This window comes from Rattus norvegicus, chromosome 6, assembly GCF_036323735.1.
Source record: "Rattus norvegicus strain BN/NHsdMcwi chromosome 6, GRCr8, whole genome shotgun sequence".
Classification (NCBI taxonomy): domain Eukaryota; kingdom Metazoa; phylum Chordata; class Mammalia; order Rodentia; family Muridae; genus Rattus; species Rattus norvegicus.
In genome coordinates, this window is record NC_086024.1 from 80,974,938 (window position 1) to 80,997,656 (window position 22,719).

General features: G+C 41.2%; 1 protein-coding gene across 19 annotated transcripts in view; it reads left to right on the plus strand.

The window, feature by feature from the left end:
• Positions 1-22,719, plus strand: part of Ttc6 (tetratricopeptide repeat domain 6) — a 231,116-nt gene that overhangs the window by 102,883 nt on the left and 105,514 nt on the right. For all 19 annotated transcript variants that reach the window (XR_005505974.2, XR_005505975.2, XR_005505976.2 and 16 more), the window contains one exon: positions 11,765-11,869. Coding sequence is in view for 16 of the 19 variants with exons in the window: in XM_063262645.1 (XP_063118715.1) it covers positions 11,765-11,869 (105 nt within the window). In the remaining 3 variants the exon portion in view is untranslated. The remainder of the gene's footprint in view (positions 1-11,764; positions 11,870-22,719) is intronic.

The following is a 22,719-nucleotide window of genomic DNA, read 5'->3' on the forward strand; positions in this document are numbered from 1 at the left end:
TGCACATCCAGGTGCCAGAGGACAACACCAAACGCCATCTGGAACCCTGGTGCACGGAGGCTCCTGGAAAGAGCGGCGCAGATCTTCCCGGTTGCTGCCACAGCGGAGAGGACTTAGGCAGTACCCCACGAGCAAACTTGAGCCTTGGAACTGCAGGTAGGACCAACTTTTCCCCTGCAAGAAACCTGCCTGGTGAACTCAGGACACACAGAGGCAAAATTCCTCTAAGGCCGGGCACTTCCTGTGTTTACCGGAAGTCCCACACCGGCGGATCCCGGACCGCAGCAGCTCTCTGCTCCCAAACCCCGTGGGAGAGAGACCTCACCGCCTGATCAGGTGGGCACTCCTGAGGCTGCAGAGCGGAGGAGACCACCAACACTGCCCACCCCTGCCCACATCCCTGGCCCAAGAGGCAACTGTATAAGGCCTCTGGGTTCCCGTAGGGGAGGGCCCGGGAGCGGCAGGACCCCTGCGCCTGAGACACTGCCGGAACCTGAAGGAAACAGACCGGATAAAATGTTCTCTGCACCCAAATCCCGTGGGAGGGAGAGCTGAACCTTCAGAGAGGCGGACACGCCTGGGAAACCAGAAGAGACTGCACTCTGTGCACATCCAGGCGCCAGAGGAAAACACCAAACGTCATCTGAAACCCTGGTGCACAGAGGCTCCCGGAAGGAGCGGCACAGATTTTCCCGGTTGCTGCCACAGCGGAGAGGACTTAGGCAGTACCCCACGAGCAAACTTGAGCCTTGGAACCACAGGTAGGACCAATTTTTCCCCTGCAAGAAACCTGCCTGGTGAACTCAAGACACAGGCCCACAGGAACAGCTGAAGACCTGTAGAGAGGAAAAACTACACGCCCGAAAGCAGAACACTCTGTCCCCATAACTGGCTGAAAGAAAACAGGAAAACAGGTCTACAGCACTCCTGACACACAGGTTATAGGACAGTCTAGCCACTGTCAGAAATAGCAGAACAAAGTAACACTAGAGATAATCTGATGGCGAGAGGCAAGCACAGGAACCCAAGCAACAGAAACCAAGACTACATGGCATCATCGGAGCCCAATTCTCCCACCAAAGCAAACACGGAATATCCAAACACACCAGAAAAGCAAGACCTAGTTTCAAAATCATATTTGATCATGATGCTGGAGGACTTCAAGAAAGACATAAAGAACTCCCTTAGAGAACAAGTAGAAGCCTACAGAGAGGAATCGCAAAAATCCCTGAAAGAATTCCAGGAAAACACAATCAAACAGTTGAAGGAATTAAAAATGGAAATAGAAGCAATCAAGAAAGAACACATGGAAACAACCCTGGACATAGAAAATCAAAAGAAAAGACAAGGAGCTGTAGATACAAGCTTCACCAACAGAATTCAAGAGATGGAAGAGAGAATCTCGGGAGCAGAAGATTCCATAGAAATCATTGACTCAACTGTCAAAGATAATGTAAAGCGGAAAAAGCTACTGGTCCAAAACATACAGGAAATCCAGGACTCAATGAGAAGATCAAACCTAAGGATAATAGGTATAGAAGAGAGTGAAGACTCCCAGCTCAAAGGACCAGTAAATATCTTCAACAAAATCATAGAAGAAAACTTCCCTAACCTAAAAAAAGAGATACCCATAGGCATACAAGAAGCCTACAGAACTCCAAATAGATTGGACCAGAAAAGAAACACCTCCCGTCACATAATTGTCAAAACACCAAACGCACAAAATAAAGAAAGAATATTAAAAGCAGTAAGGGAAAAAGGTCAAGTAACATATAAAGGCAGACCTATCAGAATCACACCAGACTTTTCGCCAGAAACTATGAAGGCCAGAAGATCCTGGACAGATGTCATACAGACCCTAAGAGAACACAAATGCCAGCCCAGGTTACTGTATCCTGCAAAACTCTCAATTAACATAGATGGAGAAACCAAGATATTCCATGACAAAACCAAATTTACACAATATCTTTCTACAAGTCCAGCACTACAAAGGATAATAAAGGGTAAAGCCCAACATAAGGAGGCAAGCTATACCCTAGAAGCAAGAAACTAATCATCTTGGCAACAAAACAAAGAGAATGAAAGCACACAAACATAACCTCACTTCCAAATATGAATATAACGGGAAGCAATAATCACTATTCTTTAATATCTCTCAATATCAATGGCCTCAACTCCCCAATAAAAAGACATAGATTAACAAACTGGATACGCAACGAGGACCCTGCATTCTGCTGCCTACAGGAAACACACCTCAGAGACAAAGACAGACATTACCTCAGAGTGAAAGGCTGGAAAACAATTTTCCAAGCAAATGGTCAGAAGAAGCAAGCTGGAGTAGCCATTCTAATATCAAATAAAATCAATTTTCAACTAAAAGTCATCAAAAAAGATAAGGAAGGACACTTCATATTCATCGAAGGAAAAATCCACCAAGATGAAGTCTCAATCCTAAATATCTATGCCCCAAATACAAGGGCACCTACATATGTAAAAGAAACCTTACTAAAGCTCAAAACACACATTGCACCTCACACAATAATAGTGGGAGATTTCAACACCCCACTCTCATCAATGGACAGATCATGGAAACAGAAATTAAACAGAGATGTAGACAGACTAAGAGAAGTCATGAGCCAAATGGACTTAACGGATATTTATAGAACATTCTATCCTAAAGCAAAAGGATATACCTTCTTCTCAGCTCCTCATGGTACTTTCTCCAAAATTGACCATATAATTGGTCAAAAAACGGGCCTCAACAGGTACAGAAAGATAGAAATAATCCCATGCGTGCTATCGGACCACCACGGCCTAAAACTGGTCTTCAATAACAATAAGGGAAGAATGCCCACATATACGTGGAAATTGAACAATGCTCTACTCAATGATAACCTGGTCAAGGAAGAAATAAAGAAAGAAATTAAAAACTTTTTAGAATTTAATGAAAATGAAGGTACAACATACAAAAACTTATGGGACACAATGAAAGCTGTGCTAAGAGGAAAACTCATAGCGCTGAGTGCCTGCAGAAAGAAACAGGAAAGAGCATATGTCAGCAGCTTGACAGCACACCTAAAAGCTCTAGAACAAAAAGAAGCAAATACACCCAGGAGGAGTAGAAGGCAGGAAATAATCAAACTCAGAGCTGAAATCAACCAAGTAGAAACAAAAAGGACCATAGAAAGAATCAACAGAACCAAAAGTTGGTTCTTTGAGAAAATCAACAAGATAGATAAACCCTTAGCCAGACTAACGAGAGGACACAGAGAGTGCGTCCAAATTAACAAAATCAAAAATGAAAAGGGAGACATAACTACAGATTCAGAGGAAATTCAAAAAATCATCAGATCTTACTATAAAAACCTATATTCAACAAAACTTGAAAATCTTCAGGAAATGGACAATTTGCTAGACAGATACCAGGTATCGAAGTTAAATCAGGAACAGATAAACCAGTTAAACAACCCCATAACTCCTAAGGAAATAGAAGCAGTCATTAAAGGTCTCCCAACCAAAAAGAGCCCAGGTCCAGAGGGGTTTAGTGCAGAATTCTATCAAACCTTCATAGAAGACCTTATACCAATATTATCCAAACTATTCCACAAAATTGAAACAGATGGAGCCCTACCGAATTCCTTCTATGAAGCCACAATTACTCTTATACCTAAACCACACAAAGACCCAACAAAGAAAGAGAACTTCAGACCAATTTCCCTTATGAATATCGACGCAAAAATACTCAATAAAATTCTGGCAAACCGAATTCAAGAGCACATCAAAACAATCATCCACCATGATCAAGTAGGCTTCATCCCAGGCATGCAGGGATGGTTTAATATAAGGAAAACCATCAACGTGATCCATCATATAAACAAACTGAAAGAACAGAACCACATGATCATTTCATTAGATGCTGAGAAAGCATTTGACAAAATTCAACACCCCTTCATGATAAAAGTCCTGGAAAGAATAGGTATTCAAGGCCCATACCTAAACATAGTAAAAGCCATATACAGCAAACCAGTTGCTAACATTAAACTAAATGGAGAGAAACTTGAAGCAATCCCACTAAAATCAGGGACTAGACAAGGCTGCCCACTCTCTCCCTACTTATTCAATATAGTTCTTGAAGTTCTAGCCAGAGCAATCAGACAACAAAAGGAGATCAAGGGGATACAGATCGGAAAAGAAGAGGTCAAAATATCACTATTTGCAGACGACATGATAGTATATTTAAGTGATCCCAAAAGTTCCACCAGAGAACTACTAAAGCTGATAAACAACTTCAGCAAAGTGGCTGGGTATAAAATTAACTCAAATAAATCAGTTGCCTTCCTCTATACAAAAGAGAAACAAGCCGAGAAAGAAATTAGGGAAACGACACCCTTCATAATAGACCCAAATAATATAAAGTACCTCGGTGTGACTTTAACCAAGCAAGTAAAAGATCTGTACAATAAGAACTTCAAGACACTGAGGAAAGAAATTGAAGAAGACCTCAGAAGATGGAAAGATCTCCCATGCTCATGGATTGGCAGGATTAATATAGTAAAAATGGCCATTTTACCAAAAGCAATCTACAGATTCAATGCAATCCCCATCAAAATACCAATCCAATTCTTCAAAGAGTTAGACAGAACAATTTGCAAATTCATCTGGAATAACAAAAAACCCAGGATAGCTAAAGCTATCCTCAACAATAAGAGGACTTCAGGGGGAATCACTATCCCTGAACTCAAGCAGTATTACAGAGCAATAGTGATAAAAACTGCATGGTATTGGTACAGAGACAGACAGATAGACCAATGGAATAGAATTGAAGACCCAGAAATGAACCCACACACCTATGGTCACTTGATTTTTGACAAAGGAGCCAAAACCATCCAATGGAAAAAAGATAGCATTTTCAGCAAATGGTGCTGGTTCAACTGGAGGGCAACATGTAGAAGAATGCAGATCGATCCATGCTTATCACCCTGTACAAAGCTTAAGTCCAAGTGGATCAAGGACCTCCACATCAAACCAGACACACTCAAACTAATAGAAGAAAAACTAGGGAAGCATCTGGAACACATGGGCACTGGAAAAAATTTCCTGAACAAAACACCAATGGCTTACGCTCTAAGATCAAGAATCGACAAATGGGATCTCATAAAACTGCAAAGCTTCTGTAAGGCAAAGGACACTGTGGTTAGGACAAAACGGCAACCAACAGATTGGGAAAAGATCTTTACCAATCCTATAACAGATAGAGGCCTTATATCCAAAATATACAAAGAACTCAAGAAGTTAGACCGCAGGGAAACAAATAACCCTATTAAAAAATGGGGTTCAGAGCTAAACAAAGAATTCACAGCTGAGGAATGCCGAATGGCTGAGAAACACCTAAAGAAATGTTCAACATCTTTAGTCATAAGGGAAATGCAAATCAAAACAACCCTGAGATTTCACCTCACACCAGTGAGAATGGCTAAGATCAAAAACTCAGGTGACAGCAGATGCTGGCGAGGATGTGGAGAAAGAGGAACACTCCTCCATTGTTGGTGGGATTGCAGACTGGTAAAACCATTCTGGAAATCAGTCTGGAGGTTCCTCAGAAAATTGGACATTGAACTGCCTGAGGATCCAGCCATACCTCTTTTGGGCATATACCCAAAAGATGCCTCAACATATAAAAGAGACACGTGCTCCACTATGTTCATCGCAGCCTTATTTATAATAGCCAGAAACTGGAAAGAACCCAGATGCCCTTCAACAGAGGAATGGATACAGAAAATGTGGTACATCTACACAATGGAATATTACTCAGCTATCAAAAACAACGAGTTTATGAAATTCGTAGGCAAATGGTTGGAACTGGAAAATATCATCCTGAGTGAGCTAACCCACTCACAGAAAGACATACATGGTATGCACTCATTGATAAGTGGCTATTAGCCCAAATGCTTGAATTACCCTAGATCCCTAGAACAAACGAAACTCAAGACGGATGATCAAAATGTGAATGCTTCACTCCTTCTTTAAATGAGGAAAAAGAATACCCTTGGCAGGGAAGGGAGAGGCAAAGATTAAAACAGAGACTGAAGGAACACCCATTCAGAGCCTGCCCCACAGGTGGCCCATACATATACAGCCACCCAATTAGACAAGATGGATGAAGCAAAGAAGTGCAGACCGACAGGAGCCGGATGTAGATCGCTCCTGAGAGACACAGCCAGAATACAGCAAATACAGAGGCGAATGCCAGCAGCAAACCACTGAACTGAGAATAGGTCCCCCGTTGAAGGAATCAGAGAAAGAACTGGAAGAGCTTGAAGGTGCTCGATACCCCAAAAGTACAACAATGTCAAGCAACCAGAGCTTCCAGGGACTAAGCCACTACCTAAAGACTATACATGGACTGACCCTGGACTCTGTCCCCATAGGTAGCAATGAATATCCTAGTAAGAGCACCAGTGGAAGGGGAAGCCCTGGGTCCTGCTAAGACTGAACCCCCAGTGGACTAGACTATGCGGGGAGGGTGGCAATGGGGGGAGGTTTGGGAGGGGAACACCCATAAGGAAGGGGAGGGGGGAGGGTGATGTTTGTCCGGAAACCGGGAAAGGGAATAACACTTGAAATGTATATAAGAAATACTCAAGTTAATAAAAAAAAAAAAAAAAAAAAAAAGCACTGTTGATCAGCCTCCCCCTTAGAGGTTTGTTTCTTGCTCACATCCGGGATGATAACTTTGTTTGCGATGGCCAAGCTGCAATAACTATCTACTGCATAGGAGGAAACACTGTATGGTATCATGACCTATCATTTGTATGCCTGGGTTTCTCTTGATTTCTAGATACGCTTTGGCAAAATCGCCACCTTCTTTGGGAAGAGTTTATCCATTTTTAGCAAGCACTTCCAGGGTATAGGCCTGTGAACCTTACTTTCAGTATGCCTAGAAAGATAGAAGGCAATTGAAGCCAGACACTTAAATTGGAAAAATTAGCCTGGTAATTGGGAAGTCTGCCTTTCTTAAGAATTCTTTTGGCAGATAGAAAATGTTCATCCAATATGTGGGATGATAGAGACATGTATCTGACTAGAAAGAAATACAAATATTCTTATGAAATATCGTTGTGACTTTTTCTTTGCCTGGAGCTGGGTCTTCATATGTTCCTCTACGGTTCAGAAAATGTTACTGTCAAGGGTTCATAGCTAATGCTGTAGTAGTGTTTGAAAATGATGCTTTACGATGCTTTCTGCCCATTTATTTTTGATAAAAGCAATTCTGCACAGCAGGGGATTCTTATAGTTAGTCCACTTAAATAGTCTCACAAGTCAACGGATTTAAAGAAAATAAAAATTCCAGTAATATCAAGCTTTCAGAGAACTATTTCCAAATATTGCCAAAGTTTCTTCAACATCTTTTTATGAATGCCTAAATAATTTTCCATGCAAGCTTTTTTTTTTTAAAAAAATTACTTTCATTTATTTTTTTTTATTATTTCTTTACAAACACAATATGGGGATTTTCCTCAAGCTTCATACCCTACTGCCTCTATTATAATACAGTAGTAGTTGAACAGGTTTCTCCAGAAGACATGTCCAAGTCCCACCCTTGGTATTGCAAATATGCTCTTATTTTAGAAGCAAGGACTTTGCAGATATAATTCACGTTTTAGGATATGATTATTCTGACTGTAGGGTAGGGCTTAAATCCAACAGTAATGGTATGTTTAGAAAAGTAGAATGCATCTAGTCACCAAATGAAGCCTTCAGTTCTGAGAATGGGTTATATATAATCAAGTTTTTGGCTAGAGGACCCCCAAGGGAACCCCAAACAACCGAGGATATTGCCAAGGCTACTGGTTGTTTTCCTCCAACTGACAGCAAGGCTCCAACCCTGAAGACAACAGCCATGCTACTTTTCCAACAGAAAGAAGTTATACTGTTGCCATCCTAGCACCTCTATCCCTCAGGTCTAGTGTTGTTGGTATTAGAAGGTATTCAGTGTACTATCAGAAGACAAAGGTAAACCCCAACCCAGCTACAGAAGGCCCTTTGATCCACAAGGATGCACTGCCGGTAGAAGGTGCTAGTACAGAAGAGGCACACAACTGTGGAAGTAGCCAACCAATGTCTGAAATGGAGCCTATCCCTGACACTGCTCAGCAGACCAAGAGCCTGAGACTAGACAGGCCACAGAAACAGGGGGAAACCAAGTGCTACCGTTCTGCTGAGGAAATGGAGTAATAAAATGGCTCCTGATGCCATCCTGCTATACTCAGGTTAGAAGCCATAGCTGGACAATGTGCAGACTACTGAGAGACCTTAGAATACTTGTTCCTAAGTCATCATCGCAACCCTCCCCTCAGGGCTCAGGGATCCAGAAGAAGAGGAGGGAAAAATGTAACAGTCAGAGGAGATAGAGGAGACCAAGGAAAATAGGCTTTCTAAACACAGGAGGACTTGGCATACACAAGGAGTTTACAGAGAGTCTGCACAGGTTAAAGCCAGATGGGTTCCCAGTGCTGAGAGGGGAAGTGGATACAAGTCCCATCTGTAACCCAGAAGAAAACTCTAATTGGTACCCTCTTGGGAAGGGAGAATTGGTTTGCTCCCACAGAGTCTCACTGGGTGTAAACACCACTCTCAGGGCAGACCCTAAGCCCAGCAGTAGGTGGTCAGCACAAAACAAGCTCAATGGTGTTTTTGAAGCATCGTTGTCTCGTAGTCCTTTATCTGGGCATTTTCTTTTCCCTTTCAGGTCTTTTGCACGTTATGGCTTTCAGTTCTGTGTTTTATGGGATTTCTGTGTGTGTATGAATATGAGTGTTTCTGTGTCTGTGCTTTTATGTTTTTTCCTGTCTGTCTCTTCAGTTTGCTTTCTTTGTTTTGTCCTATTCTAGTTTGTTTTGTTTTTTATTGTATCTTATTATATTTTATTTTTTTTTTATATGACCATGTTTTTAATGAGAGTAAGAAAGGATTTGGGTGTGTGTGGAATGGGGGAAGACCTTGAAGGAGTTGAGGGAGGGCAACCATAATCAGAATATATTGTATGAAAACGTATTTTCAATAAAAGAAAAATAGAAAAAATAAAGAAAAGCACAATGCTATGTGAACTCGAGTGCCCAGGGACAAAGGCCCTGTGATGATGAAGGGTGAGGGGGAGAAATGGTAGAGAAATGCAAACTTTGCTATTTGCCTCTAGCAGCTAGTTAGAGACCAGGAGGAACTCTGCCTTTGAGTCTCCAGAGGAAGCATGTATCACGGTTTTGGAGCCGAGAAAGTATGTCTTCTCTGTATTTAGACACAGGAGATCTTCAGTATGGCAGTCCACAGGGACCTCTGCATCAGGTGGAAAGTTTCTCACAAAGCTTCACGCTCTCTTTGGAATTCCCTGGCTTTATACGTCACTCGCTAATAGCACTTCTGTGTCTCAGGATTCTATTTGGGGACACACACACACACACACACACACACACACACACACACACACACACGTAGTTGTCCTATTTCAGTTTTTATCCAAACCCTGACAGCTTTTCAGACTTTCCTCATCTCAATGATTGAAAACTTTAGGGATTAATATTCAAGTATTTTCTAAACTGAATCTCAGTTGAGAGTTGGCTAGTGTATTGGATTGATTGGTTTGTGGGACTTCAGGAGGAAGAGTTCTGAAGGAGAAAGTCTTCTCACCACATCTCTTGCCAGGTGTAAGCATTATGCTGACCTTGGTCACCCAGTGAGGCAGTGCTGAAATTTCTTCCGTATAAACTATTCTCCTGTCTGCATTATCCTTTTTAAGGAAATCACTTGCATGGTCTTATTTAAAAAGTAGGTAGTTTCCTTCTATCTCTTTGAGATTAGAATATTTACAGAAGTTAGAGTTTTTCTCTGTAGGAAAATGTTCTGTTCATTCATTCACTCCCTCATCTGTTGAGAAAAAGCATTACTGATAGATAGCACATTATACTTTATACTCCAGTGCAACTTGATTACTCCCAGTACCATTGCTAAAATGGTTCGCTTCTATTTGTTTCTTTAAAGGCACCATAATTTTTCTCAGTACAAAATGTTCCAGACTCATACATTTTCTGGTTTGTTTATGTGATGCATCCTGGTTCCATTTATGTGCTTAGAAACCCAGATGTGTACAGGATATAGACTCGTACTATGGAGGCACTGTTTCTTTTAGGCCTCGCCAACCAACAAAGCAAGCATATATGTGTCTCCAGTGGGACAGCAGCACACATGAAGTCACAAGGCCCATGCAAGTTTAAGCTAGACAAACCCCACGTGGAAGGAGGGGGGCGAGCCGCACCAGCTGAGGAGCCATGAGCTCGTGATGGTAGCTGGGAGAAGTCAGTATTTTAATGATGTGACCTCTGGTTGGCTGACTAGTTTTCAGGGCACACCCCGCTCTCAAACCAGATTTGATGTGGACAAAAAGAAGAAAAACAAACTGGTGTTTGGGTAGGTAGGGCAGTAAGGGTAGAAAGGGTAGATATAGGGGTTTCGGGAATGGATATGATCAATATATGCTTATGGAATTCATAAAGATTAATAAAAAGAATCTAAATTATGTGTCTGTGTATGCTAACTCATGTAAATATGTGCATCGGTCATTATAATGTGTGTAAATGTCACTATATGTAAGCATCTGTGTCTATACTAGACTAAATGTGAGTTCATAACCCACTGTGATAAGGGACCTCTAGGTACCCCTCGATTATCTTTAAACTCTCACTCCAACAGTGGCAAACTGACTCCCACCATCCTTCACTCTTCTACTCAGTAGTCCAGTCTGTGTGAGTGGAAGTGTCAGACTTGCTAGTCCGTTTCCCTGTATGTCGGCAACTAAAGCCAGTACCACAGGGACTGTTTCCTGTCTCTCTCTTTAGTTTTACATTCCCCGCCGAGTCCCAGTCACTGAGCTCAGCACACCACCTAGAATATAAGGTTGTTCCGCATATCGACAACACAGTTAGAATATGTTCTTTTGTTTTGCATTCCACCCTGCACTCTTTACTCCCGGAATGTTTTCTAAAGCTTTGCATCGTTATTCAAAGTTATTCAAATGCTACCACAATTCTGGTAGCATCCCCGATAGTTCTACTTTTCTAAAACAAATCCCTTTTTAATTTATGACCTAATAGCTTAATAACTCTATACACATATGATCCTAAGTAATCTCCACCCCCCGTCGTCTCCCTCCCCCGCCTCCCGTATGCTCTAGTACATTTATAGAAATAACATTTTGCATGAAGTTTTCTGAAACTATTTTTCTCCTTACTGTTTGTCAGCTCCATCTATGGGCTGTAATTGTTGTACCTAAATAGCTTTATAATAATGTTTATTTATCTGTTTCTCTCCCACAGAACACTCAGACTGGACTCTATGTTCTAATTTAGTATGTCTGTAAATGACCTATACATATTTCCCCATGCATGTACATAAGAACTTGGTTAGAACACATAGCGAAGAAGTGACATTTCTGAACCAGATGGCACGTGTACCTCCTGTTTTGCTGGTCAGTTTGCCTCCAGCGTGGCTCCCCTGTTCCTCATGCCACAAAGTCACCACTGCTGGCTTTACTTGGTGTCCTTTAAGCTGACAGCTTGCAAAGTCATCTTCCCTTGACATTCAGAGGCTGTGTAACAAACCAAGCCATTTATTTTTCAACAACTACAAACAATGTGGCAGGAACTCGGGATTTTGGTTTTAGAGGGTATTTGTCACTATTTGTCATAGTTTTTGTTTTATAATATTTTCCAAGGTGTCTGCGTATCCTGGAACATCAAAGATGTTTTGGAATCTTACTGCACCCAAATTCGCTATTCCAGAATCAACCATGAGAGAAACTTTATATCCAAAATATGAGGTAATGAATGTATTTCCTCTATTGTAATTTTTGCTGTTAATAAATAATGAACTTGTATAATTGCTTCTGATATAAAATTTGTTAGACAGTAGTTATATAACTTGTCAAGCAATTGTTGCCATGGTCAGGATTTGTTGTATGATACCATTGGAGATGATTCATATGTGTAAATAGTTGTCACACATACATATGAATGTAACATATTTAATAAAATTATGGCATATATATGTATGCATATATCCTATAACTATGACTTATTACTTCTTTAAATTAAATACTTATTGTAGCTAGACAAGAATAACCTGTTTTCTTTTTGGAAGAGTATTTTATTTGAGGATTTAAGTTATAAAGTCATCCAGATTTTGTAGAGGACCTCAGGTATGTTCATTTACGTTTTTGGTACATGAAGACAATGATTATTTATTATCAAATTTTAGATAATAATTAAGACTCCCTATTAAATTCGCTGGCGGTGTTAGTAATATTGTTGATATGTGCCTCACAGTTAAGACTTTATAGTTCTCTTGGAAAAGCAGACTTTTACACTTTGTTGGAAAAGCAAACTTTATTTCAAACCAGTCTAGAAGAGTAGCCAGACTGGTAGAAGACAGCACACGGCCACATGGCCAGTTGGCACAGGCTTGCTCGGGACTCTGTCCAGGTCCTGCTCATCACCAAGCACCTGCTGCAGTTTCCCCTCAGGTTGACACTGAAATGTTGCCTTGCCAGGAGTTGACGATGTCTCTGTTTTCCAAACGGACTAATTTCATAGAAGAAGACAGTTAACTTTTTTTTGAAGCTCTGTAGAATTCTGACCTAAATCTATCTGTCCCTGGGATTTTGTTACTTGGGCCATTTTAAATCATGGCTTTATCTCAAGATAACATTTGTTGGGTATGCCAGGGCCATCGCACACAGGAAACTACAGAATCTGTGACTACATGCTCAAGACTTAAGCAAGATCTCATCAGCCAATCCCAGCACGGAAAGTGGAAGGGCCATGAAGCCCTACCCTTCTGCCTGAAAAGCTATAGGGAACTGACAGAGTGAGAGTCAGGTTCCCTAGGGATATTTTTCCAAAAAGGGTACCTGTGCTCCAGATGGATCTTTACCCATGTTCAAACAGGTAGCACTAAATGAAATCAGTGGGTTTTAAAAACAAAACACAACAAAGCGGTGGCTGGGGTGGGTGTGGGGAGTGGCAAGGAGTAATGGAGCGAGGATTGAGGGAATATTTGAGTAAAGCACATTTGTATGCGTGTATGGAGTGTGAATCGGGTGGCAGCTCCACATGTCCCAAAGCAGGAAGAAGGGGATTATATGCTGAGCCAATCAAAGGTGGCCTGCTGCCAAATGGAATGTCCCCGGGCTTTCTGAAAAATGATTGACACAGCTCAGGTGTCAGTGGTCAGCACGACACACTCTACTGACTGCTCTAACAACATCGTTTTTCCAATAGGGTTTGGCATGTGTGCCCAGTCACCTGGTGGACAAAATGGCAGTCGTGACCAAGATGGCTGTCATCACACTGAGTGACTGCCTGCGAGAATTGTCTCCTTCGTTGATTTTGTTACCGGTTATTTTCTTTACATAGTTCAAAAGAAAATACTAGAGTTGACACAGATAGGAGGAATCTTCTTGGAATTTTGAAAGAATTCATTGTTTCTTCAGAAGTGAATTATCTGGGAAAGTTTCTGATGATCTAAATGTCTTCTTTACTGATTTTTGAGTTATTTATACCTAGTAATTTTTGAGCCAGCTGTTAACTCATTACAGAAAGCCATATGTTTTATGAGACACATGTTTTCTGTCAGTTTTAAGCTCTGTTTCCTTTCCATTTCTCACAATTTTTACATCTACAATAGGATTTTTAGAAAGCATTTACTTCCTTGTTTCTTTTCTCTGTTTTCAATTGTAAACTTCACCCTTTATCAAGCTGCTATACTTGCACCAGCAAAGAACAACCACTGCGAGTACATTTTTAATAAGATTTATGATATTCAGTGTCCAAACTATTTATCGTGGCCTGCCAGCAGGAAAAGAAAGGAGTTTAGGATATCTGCTTTGATTAAAAATATTTTGGATTAACTATCACATCATTGTGACACTATGACAATTTGCTTTTTTTTTTTTTTTTTTTTTTTCAAGGTATCTGGTTTTATGTGGAGGACCTTGATACCAGTGTTGTTCTTGTTCAGGAATTGCTTAGATAACTGTATTATTGAAATACAATAATAAGTGTAAACTCTCTCTGTCATTTTTGGGACACACAATTTCACAGCAGATTTCCTAGTCCCTTGGCTTTTGCAATCTTTCTCTTTTCCCTCCTGCAACCCTCCCTGAGTCTTAGGTACAAGAGTTGTGTTGTATATGTAGCCATTGGACTTAGTAGCACATAATCATTCATTCTATGCATTTTGATCACGTGGTTTTCTGTGCTGTTCACTCTTTGCTGCAAAAATATGCTTCCTTAATGAGATGTATACTTATTTGTGGGTATATGAGTAAGTATTTAAAATGCAGTAAGAAACTAACATGATTTAATAAAGAGGCAGTAGTAGTCTTTTTTAAGAACCATAACCTCACTCTCCTCAGGCAGTTGGCTATGTTTCCAATACCATGCAAGATGTCCTGCCTGATGAGTGGGCCTTGAATCCAATTACACAGATTTTGGTCATTGTTAAGGTATCAGTGCCACTACTGTACCCATAGTGTTTTGCCATGCTGACCATGAAGTCCATAACTTCATTTTATATATATGTATATATAATATATATTTATGTGTGTGTGGTATGTTTGTGTTTGTATGTGTATGTGTGGTGTGTGTGTGTGTGTTTAAATATATTTATTTTTTTTTTATTAACTTGAGTATTTCTTATATACATTTCGAGTGTTATTCCCTTTCCCGGTTTCCGGGCAAACATCCCCCTCCCCCCTCCCCTTCCTTATGGGTGTTCCCCTCCTACCCTCCCCCCATTGCCGCCCTCCCCCCATAGACTAGTTCACTGTGGGTTCAGTCTTAGCAGGACCCAGGGCTTCCCCTTCCACTGGTGCTCTTACTAGGATATTCATTGCTACCTATGGGGTCAGAGTCCAGGGTCAGTCCATGTATAGTCTTTAGGTAGTGGCTTAGTCCCTGGAAGCTCTGGTTGCTTGGCATTGTTGTACTTTTGGGGTCTCGAGCCCCTTCAAGCTCTTCCAGTTCTTTCTCTGATTCCTTCAATAGGGGACCTATTCTCAGTTCAGTGGTTTGCTGCTGGCATTCGCCTCTATATTTGCTGTATTCTGGCTGTGTCTCTCAGGAGCGATCTACATCCGGCTCCTGTCGGTCTGCACTTCTTTGCTTCATCCATCTTGTCTAATTGGGTGGCTGTATATGTATGGGCCACATGTGGGGCAGGCTCTGAATGGGTGTTCCTTCAGTCTCTGTTTTAATCTTTGCCTCTCCCTTCCCTGCCAAGGGTATTCTTTTTCCTCATTTAAAGAAGGAGTGAAGCATTCACATTTTGATCATCCGTCTTGAGTTTCGTTTGTTCTAGGGATCTAGGGTAATTCAAGCATTTGGGCTAATAGCCACTTATCAATGAGTGCATACCATGTATGTCTTTCTGTGATTGGGTTAGCTCACTCAGGATGATATTTTCCAGTTCCAACCATTTGCCTACGAATTTCATAAACTCGTTGTTTTTGATAGCTGAGTAATATTCCATTGTGTAGATGTACCACATTTTCTGTATCCATTCCTCTGTTGAAGGGCATCTGGGTTCTTTCCATTTTCTGGCTATTATAAATAAGGCTGCGATGAACATAGTGGAGCACGTGTCTCTTTTATATGTTGAGGCATCTTTTGGGTATATGCCCAAGAGAGGTATAGCTGGATCATCAGGCAGTTCAATGTCCAATTTTCTGAGGAACCTCCAGACTGATTTCCAGAATGGTTTTACCAGTCTGCAATCCCACCAACAATGGAGGAGTGTTCCTCTTTCTCCACATCCTCGCCAGCATCTGCTGTCACCTGAGTTTTTGATCTTAGCCAATCGCACTGGTGTGAGGTGAAATCTCAGGGTTGTTTTGATTTGCATTTCCCTTATGACTAAAGATGTTGAACATTTCTTTAGGTGTTTCTCAGCCATTCGGCATTCCTCAGCTGTGAATTCTTTGTTTAGCTCTGAACCCCATTTTTTAATAGGGTTATTTGTTTCCCTGCGGTCTAACTTCTTGAGTTCTTTGTATATTTTGGAAATAAGGCCTCTATCTGTTGTAGGATTGGTAAAGATCTTTACCCAATCTGTTGGTTGCCGTTTTGTCCTAACCACAGTGTCCTTTGCCTTACAGAAGCTTTGCAGTTTTATGAGATCCCATTTGTCGATTCTTTTTTTTTTTTTTTTGTTTTGTTTTTTTTTTTTATTAACTTGAGTATTTCTTATATACATTTCGAGTGTTATTCCCTTTCCCGGTTTCCGGGCAAACATCCCCCTCCCCCCTCCCCTTCCTTATGGGTGTTCCCCTCCCAACCCTCCCACCATTGCCGCCCTCCCCCCATAGACTAGTTCACTGGGGGTTCAGTCTTAGCAGGACCCAGGGCTTCCCCTTCCACTGGTGCTCTTACTAGTATATTCATTGCTACCTATGGGGTCAGAGTCCAGGGTCAGTCCATGTATAGTCTTTAGGTAGTGGCTTAGTCCCTGGAGGCTCTGGTTGCTTGGCATTGTTGTACTTTTGGGGTCTCGAGCCCCTTCAAGCTCTTCCAGTTCTTTCTCTGATTCCTTCAATAGGGGACCTATTCTCAGTTCAGTGGTTTGCTGCTGGCATTCGCCTCTGTATTTGCTGTATTCTGGCTGTGTCTCTCAGGAGCGATCTACATCCGGCTCCTGTCGGTCTGCACTTCTTTGCTTCATCCATCTAGTCCAATTGGGTGGCTGTATATGTATGGGCCAAATGTGGGACAGGCTCTGAATGGGTGTTCCTTCAGTCTCTGTTTTAATCTTTGCCTCTCCCTTCCCTGCCAAGGGTATTCTTTTTCCTCATTTAAAGAAGGAGTGAAGCATTCACATTTTGATCATCCGTCTTGAGTTTCGTTTGTTCTAGCGATCTAGGGTAATTCAAGCATTTGGGCTAATAGCCACTTATCAATGAGTGCATACCATGTATGTCTTTCTGTGATTGGGTTAGTTCACTCAGGATGATATTTTCCAGTTCCAACCATTTGCCTACGAATTTCATAAACTCGTTGTTTTTGATAGCTGAGTAATATTCCATTGTGTAGATGTACCACATTTTCTGTATCCATTCCTCTGTTGAAGGGCATCTGGGTTCTTTCCATTTTCTGGCTATTATAAATAAGGCTGCAATGAACATAGTGGAGCACGTGTCTCTTTTATATGTTGAGGCATCTTTTGGGTATATGCCCAAGAGAGGTATAGCTGGATCCTCAGGCAGTTCAATGTCCAATTTTCTGAGGAACCTCCAGACTGATTTCCAGAATGGTTTTACCAGTCTGCAATCCCACCAACAATGGAGGAGTGTTCCTCTTTCTCCACATCCTCGCCAGCATCTGCTGTCACCTGAGTTTTTGATCTTAGCCAATCGCACTGGTGTGAGGTGAAATCTCAGGGTTGTTTTGATTTGCATTTCTCTTATGACTAAAGATGTTGAACATTTCTTTAGGTGTTTCTCAGCCATTCGGCATTCCTCAGCTGTGAATTCTTTGTTTAGCTCTGAACCCCATTTTTTAATAGGGTTATTTGTTTCCCTGCGGTCTAACTTCTTGAGTTCTTTGTATATTTTGGATATAAGGCCTCTATCTGCTGTAGGGTTGGTAAAGATCTTTTCCCAATCTGTTGGTTGCCGTTTTGTCCTAACCACAGTGTCCTTTGCCTTACAGAAGCTTTGCAGTTTTATGAGATCCCATTTGTCAATTCTTGATCTTAGAGCATAAGCCATTGGTGTTTTGTTCAGGAAATTTTTTCCAGTGCCCATGTGTTCCAGATGCTTCCCTAGTTTTTCTTCTATTAGTTTGAGTGTGTCTGGTTTGATGTGGAGGTCCTTGATCCACTTGGACTTAAGCTTTGTACAGGGTGATAAGCATGGATCGATCTGCATTCTTCTACATGTTGCCCTCCAGTTGAACCAGCACCATTTGCTGAAAATGCTATCTTTTTTCCAATGGATGGTTTTGGCTCCTTTGTCAAAAATCAAGTGACCATAGGTGTGTGGGTTCATTTCTGGGTCTTCAATTCTATTCCATTGGTCTATCTGTCTGTCCCTGTACCAATACCATGCAGTTTTTATCACTATTGCTCTGTAATACTGCTTGAGTTCAGGGATAGTGATTCCCTGAAGTCCTTTTATTGTTGAGGATAGTTTTAGCTATCCTGGGTTTTTTGTTATTCCAGATGAATTTGCAAATTGTTCTGTCTAACTCTTTGAAGAATTGGATTGGTATTTTGATGGGGATTGCATTGAATCTGTAGATCGCTTTTGGTAAAATGGCCATTTTTACTATATTAATCCTGCCAATCCATGAGCATGGGAGATCTTTCCATCTTCTGAGGTCTTCTTCAATTTCTTTCTTCAGTGTCTTGAAGTTCTTATTGTACAGATCTTTTACTTGCTTGGTTAAAGTCACACCGAGGTACTTTATATTATTTGGGTCATTATGAAGGGTGTCGTTTCCCTAATTTCTTTCTCGGCTTGTTTCTCTTTTGTATAGAGGAAGGCAACTGATTTATTTGAGTTAATTTTATACCCAGCCACTTTGCTGAAGTTGTTTATCAGCTTTAGTAGTTCTCTGGTGGAACTTTTGGGATCACTTAAATATACTATCATATCATCTGCAAATAGTGATATTTTGACCTCTTCTTTTCCGATCTGTATCCCTTTGATCTCCTTTTGTTGTCTGATTGCTCTGGCTAGAACTTCAAGAACTATATTGAATAAGTAGGGAGAGAGTGGGCAGCCTTGTCTAGTCCCTGATTTTAGTGGGATTGCTTCAAGTTTCTCTCCATTTAGTTTAATGTTAGCAACTGGTTTGCTGTATATGGCTTTTACTATGTTTAGGTATGGGCCTTGAATTCCTATTCTTTCCAGGACTTTTATCATGAAGGGGTGTTGAATTTTGTCAAATGCTTTCTCAGCATCTAATGAAATGATCATGTGGTTCTGTTCTTTCAGTTTGTTTATATAATGGATCACGTTGATGGTTTTCCGTATATTAAACCATCCCTGCATGCCTGGGATGAAGCCTACTTGATCATGGTGGATGATTGTTTTGATGTGCTCTTGAATTTGGTTTGCCAGAATTTTATTGAGTATTTTTGCGTCGATATTCATAAGGGAAATTGGTCTGAAGTTCTCTTTCTTTGTTGTGTCTTTGTGTGGTTTAGGTATAAGAGTAATTGTAGCTTCGTAGAAGGAATTTGGTAGGGCTCCATCTGTTTCAATTTTGTGGAATAATTTGGATAATATTGGTATGAGGTCTTCTATGAAGGTTTGATAGAATTCTGCACTAAACCCATCTGGACCTGGGCTCTTTTTGGTTGGGAGACCTTTAATGACTGCTTCTATTTCCTTAGGAGTTATGGGGTTGTTTAACTGGTTTATCTGTTCCTGATTTAACTTTGATACCTGGTATCTGTCTAGGAAATTGTCCATTTCCTGAAGATTTTCAAATTTTGTTGAATATAGGTTTTTATAGTAAGATCTGATGATTTTTTGAATTTCCTCTGAATCTGTAGTTATGTCTCCCTTTTCATTTCTGATTTTGTTAATTTGGACGCACTCTCTGTGTCCTCTCGTTAGTCTGGCTAAGGGTTTATCTATCTTGTTGATTTTCTCAAAGAACCAACTTTTGGTCCTGTTGATTCTTTCTATGGCCCTTTTTGTTTCTACTTGGTTGATTTCAGCTCTGAGTTTGATTATTTCCTGCCTTCTACTCCTCCTGGGTGTATTTGTTTCTTTTTGTTCTAGAGCTTTTAGGTGTGCTGTCAAGCTGCTGACATATGCTCTTTCCTGTTTCTTTCTGCAGGCACTCAGCGCTATGAGTTTTCCTCTTAGCACAGCTTTCATTGTGTCCCATAAGTTTGAGTATGTTGTATCCTCATTTTCATTAAATTCTAAAAAGTTTTTAATTTCTTTCTTTATTTCTTCCTTGACCAGGTTATCATTGAGTAGAGCATTGTTCAATTTCCACGTATATGTGGGCATTCTTCCCTTATTGTTATTGAAGACCAGTTTTAGGCCGTGGTGGTCTGATAGCACGCATGGGATTATTTCTATCTTTCTGTACCTGTTGAGGCCCGTTTTTTGACCAATTATATGGTCAATTTTGGAGAAAGTACCATGAGGAGCTGAGAAGAAGGTATATCCTTTTGCTTTAGGATAGAATGTTCTATAAATATCCGTTAAGTCCATTTGGCTCATGACTTCTCTTAGTCTGTCGACATCACTGTTTAATTTCTGTTTCCATGATCTGTCCATTGATGAGAGTGGGGTGTTAAAATCTCCCACTATTATTGTGTGAGGTGCAATGTGTGTTTTGAGCTTTAGTAAGGTTTCTTTTACGTATGTAGGTGCCCTTGTATTTGGGGCATAGATATTTAGGATTGAGAGTTCATCTTGGTGGATTTTTCCTTTGATGAATATGAAGTGTCCTTCCTTATCTTTTTTGATGACTTTTAGTTGGAAATTGATTTTATTTGATATTAGAATGGCTACTCCAGCTTGCTTCTTCTGACCATTTGCTTGGAAATTTGTTTTCCAGCCTTTCACTCTGAGGTAGTGTCTGTCTTTGTCTCTGAGGTGTGTTTCCTGTAGGCAGCAGAATGCAGGGTCCTCGTTGCGTATCCAGTTTGTTAATCTATGTCTTTTTATTGGGGAGTTGAGGCCATTGATATTGAGAGATATTAAGGAATAGTGATTATTGCTTCCCGTTATATTCATATTTGGATGTAAGGTTATGTTTGTGTGCTTTCATTCTCTTTGTTTTGTTGCCAAGACGATTAGTTTCTTGCTTCTTCTAGGGTATAGCTTGCCTCCTTGTGTTGGGCTTTACCATTTATTATCCTTTGTAGTGCTGGATTTGTAGAAAGATATTGTGTAAATTTGGTTTTGTCATGGAATATCTTGGTTTCTCCATCAATGTTAATTGAGAGTTTTGCTGGATACAGTAACCTGGGCTGGCATTTGTGTTCTCTTAGGGTCTGTATGACATCAGTCCAGGATCTTCTGGCCTTCATAGTTTCTGGCGAGAAGTCTGGTGTGATTCTGATAGGTCTCCCTTTATATGTTACTTGACCTTTTTCCCTTACTGCTTTTAATATTCTTTCTTTATTTTGTGCGTTTGGTGTTTTGACAATTATGTGACGGGAGGTGTTTCTTTTCTGGTCCAATCTATTTGGAGTTCTGTAGGCTTCTTGTATGCCTATGGGTATCTCTTTTTTTAGGTTAGGGAAGTTTTCTTCTATGATTTTGTTGAAGATATTTACTGGTCCTTTGAGCTGGGAGTCTTCACTCTCTTCTATACCTATTATCCTTAGGTTTGATCTTCTCATTGAGTCCTGGATTTCCTGTATGTTTTGGACCAGTAGCTTTTTCCGTTTTACATTATCTTTGACAGTTGAGTCAATGATTTCTATGGAATCTTCTGCTCCTGAGATTCTCTCTTCCATCTCTTGTATTCTGTTGGTGAAGCTTGTATCTACAGCTCCTTGTCTCTTCTTTTGGTTTTCTATATCCAGGGTTGTTTCCATGTGTTCTTTCTTGATTGCTTCTATTTCCATTTTTAATTCCTTCATCTGTTTGATTGTGTTTTCCTGGAATTCTTTCAGGGATTTTTGCCATTCCTCTTTGTAGGCTTCTACTTGTTTATTAATGATTTCCTGTGTTTCCCTAAGTGTGTTCATGTCTTTCTTGAAGTCCTCCAGCATCATGATCAAATATGATTTTGAAACTAGATCTTGCTTTTCTGGTGTGTTTGGATATTCCATGTTTGTTTTGGTGGGAGAATTGGGCTCCGATGATGGCATGCAGTCTTGGTTTCTGTTGCTTGGGTTCCTGCGCTTGCCTCTCGCCATCAGATTATCTCTAGTGTTACTTTGTTCTGCTATTTCTGACAGTGGGTAGACTGACCTATAAGCCTGTGTGTCAGGAGTGCTGTAGACCTGTTTTCCTCTCTTTCAGTCAGTTATGGGGACAGTGTGTTCTGCTTTCGGGCGTGTAGTTTTTCCTCTCTACAGGTCTTCAGCTGTTCCTGTGGGCCTGTGTCTTGAGTTCACCAGGCAGCTTTCTTGCAGCAGAAAATTTGGTCTTACCTGTGGTCCCGAGGCTCAGGTTCGCTCGTGGGGTGCTGCCCAGGGGCTCTCTGCAGCGGCAGCAACCAGGAAGACCTGTGCCGCCCCTTCCGGGAGCTTCAGTGCACCAGGGTTCCAGATGGTCTTTGGCTTTTTCCTCTGGCGTCCGAGATGTGTGTGCAGGGAGCAGTCTCTTCTGGTTTCCCAGGCTTGTCTGCCTCTCTGAAGGTTTAGCTCTCCCTCCCACGGGATTTGGGTGCAGAGAACTGTTTATCCGGTCTGTTTCTTTCAGGATCCGGCGGTGTCTCAGGCGCAGAAGTCCTGCTGCTCCTGGGCCCTCCCCCACGGGAGCCCAGAGGCCTTATACAGTTTCCTCTTGGGCCAGGGATGTGGGCAGGGGTGAGCAGTGTTGGTGGTCTCTTCTGCTCTGCAGCCTCAGGAGTGCCCACCAGACCAGGCGGTTGGGTCTCTCTCTCACCGGGTCTGGGAGCAGAGAGCTGCTGCGGGCCGGGATCCGCGGGTGTGGGACTTCCGGTAAACACAGACCGTGCGGGGTCCTAG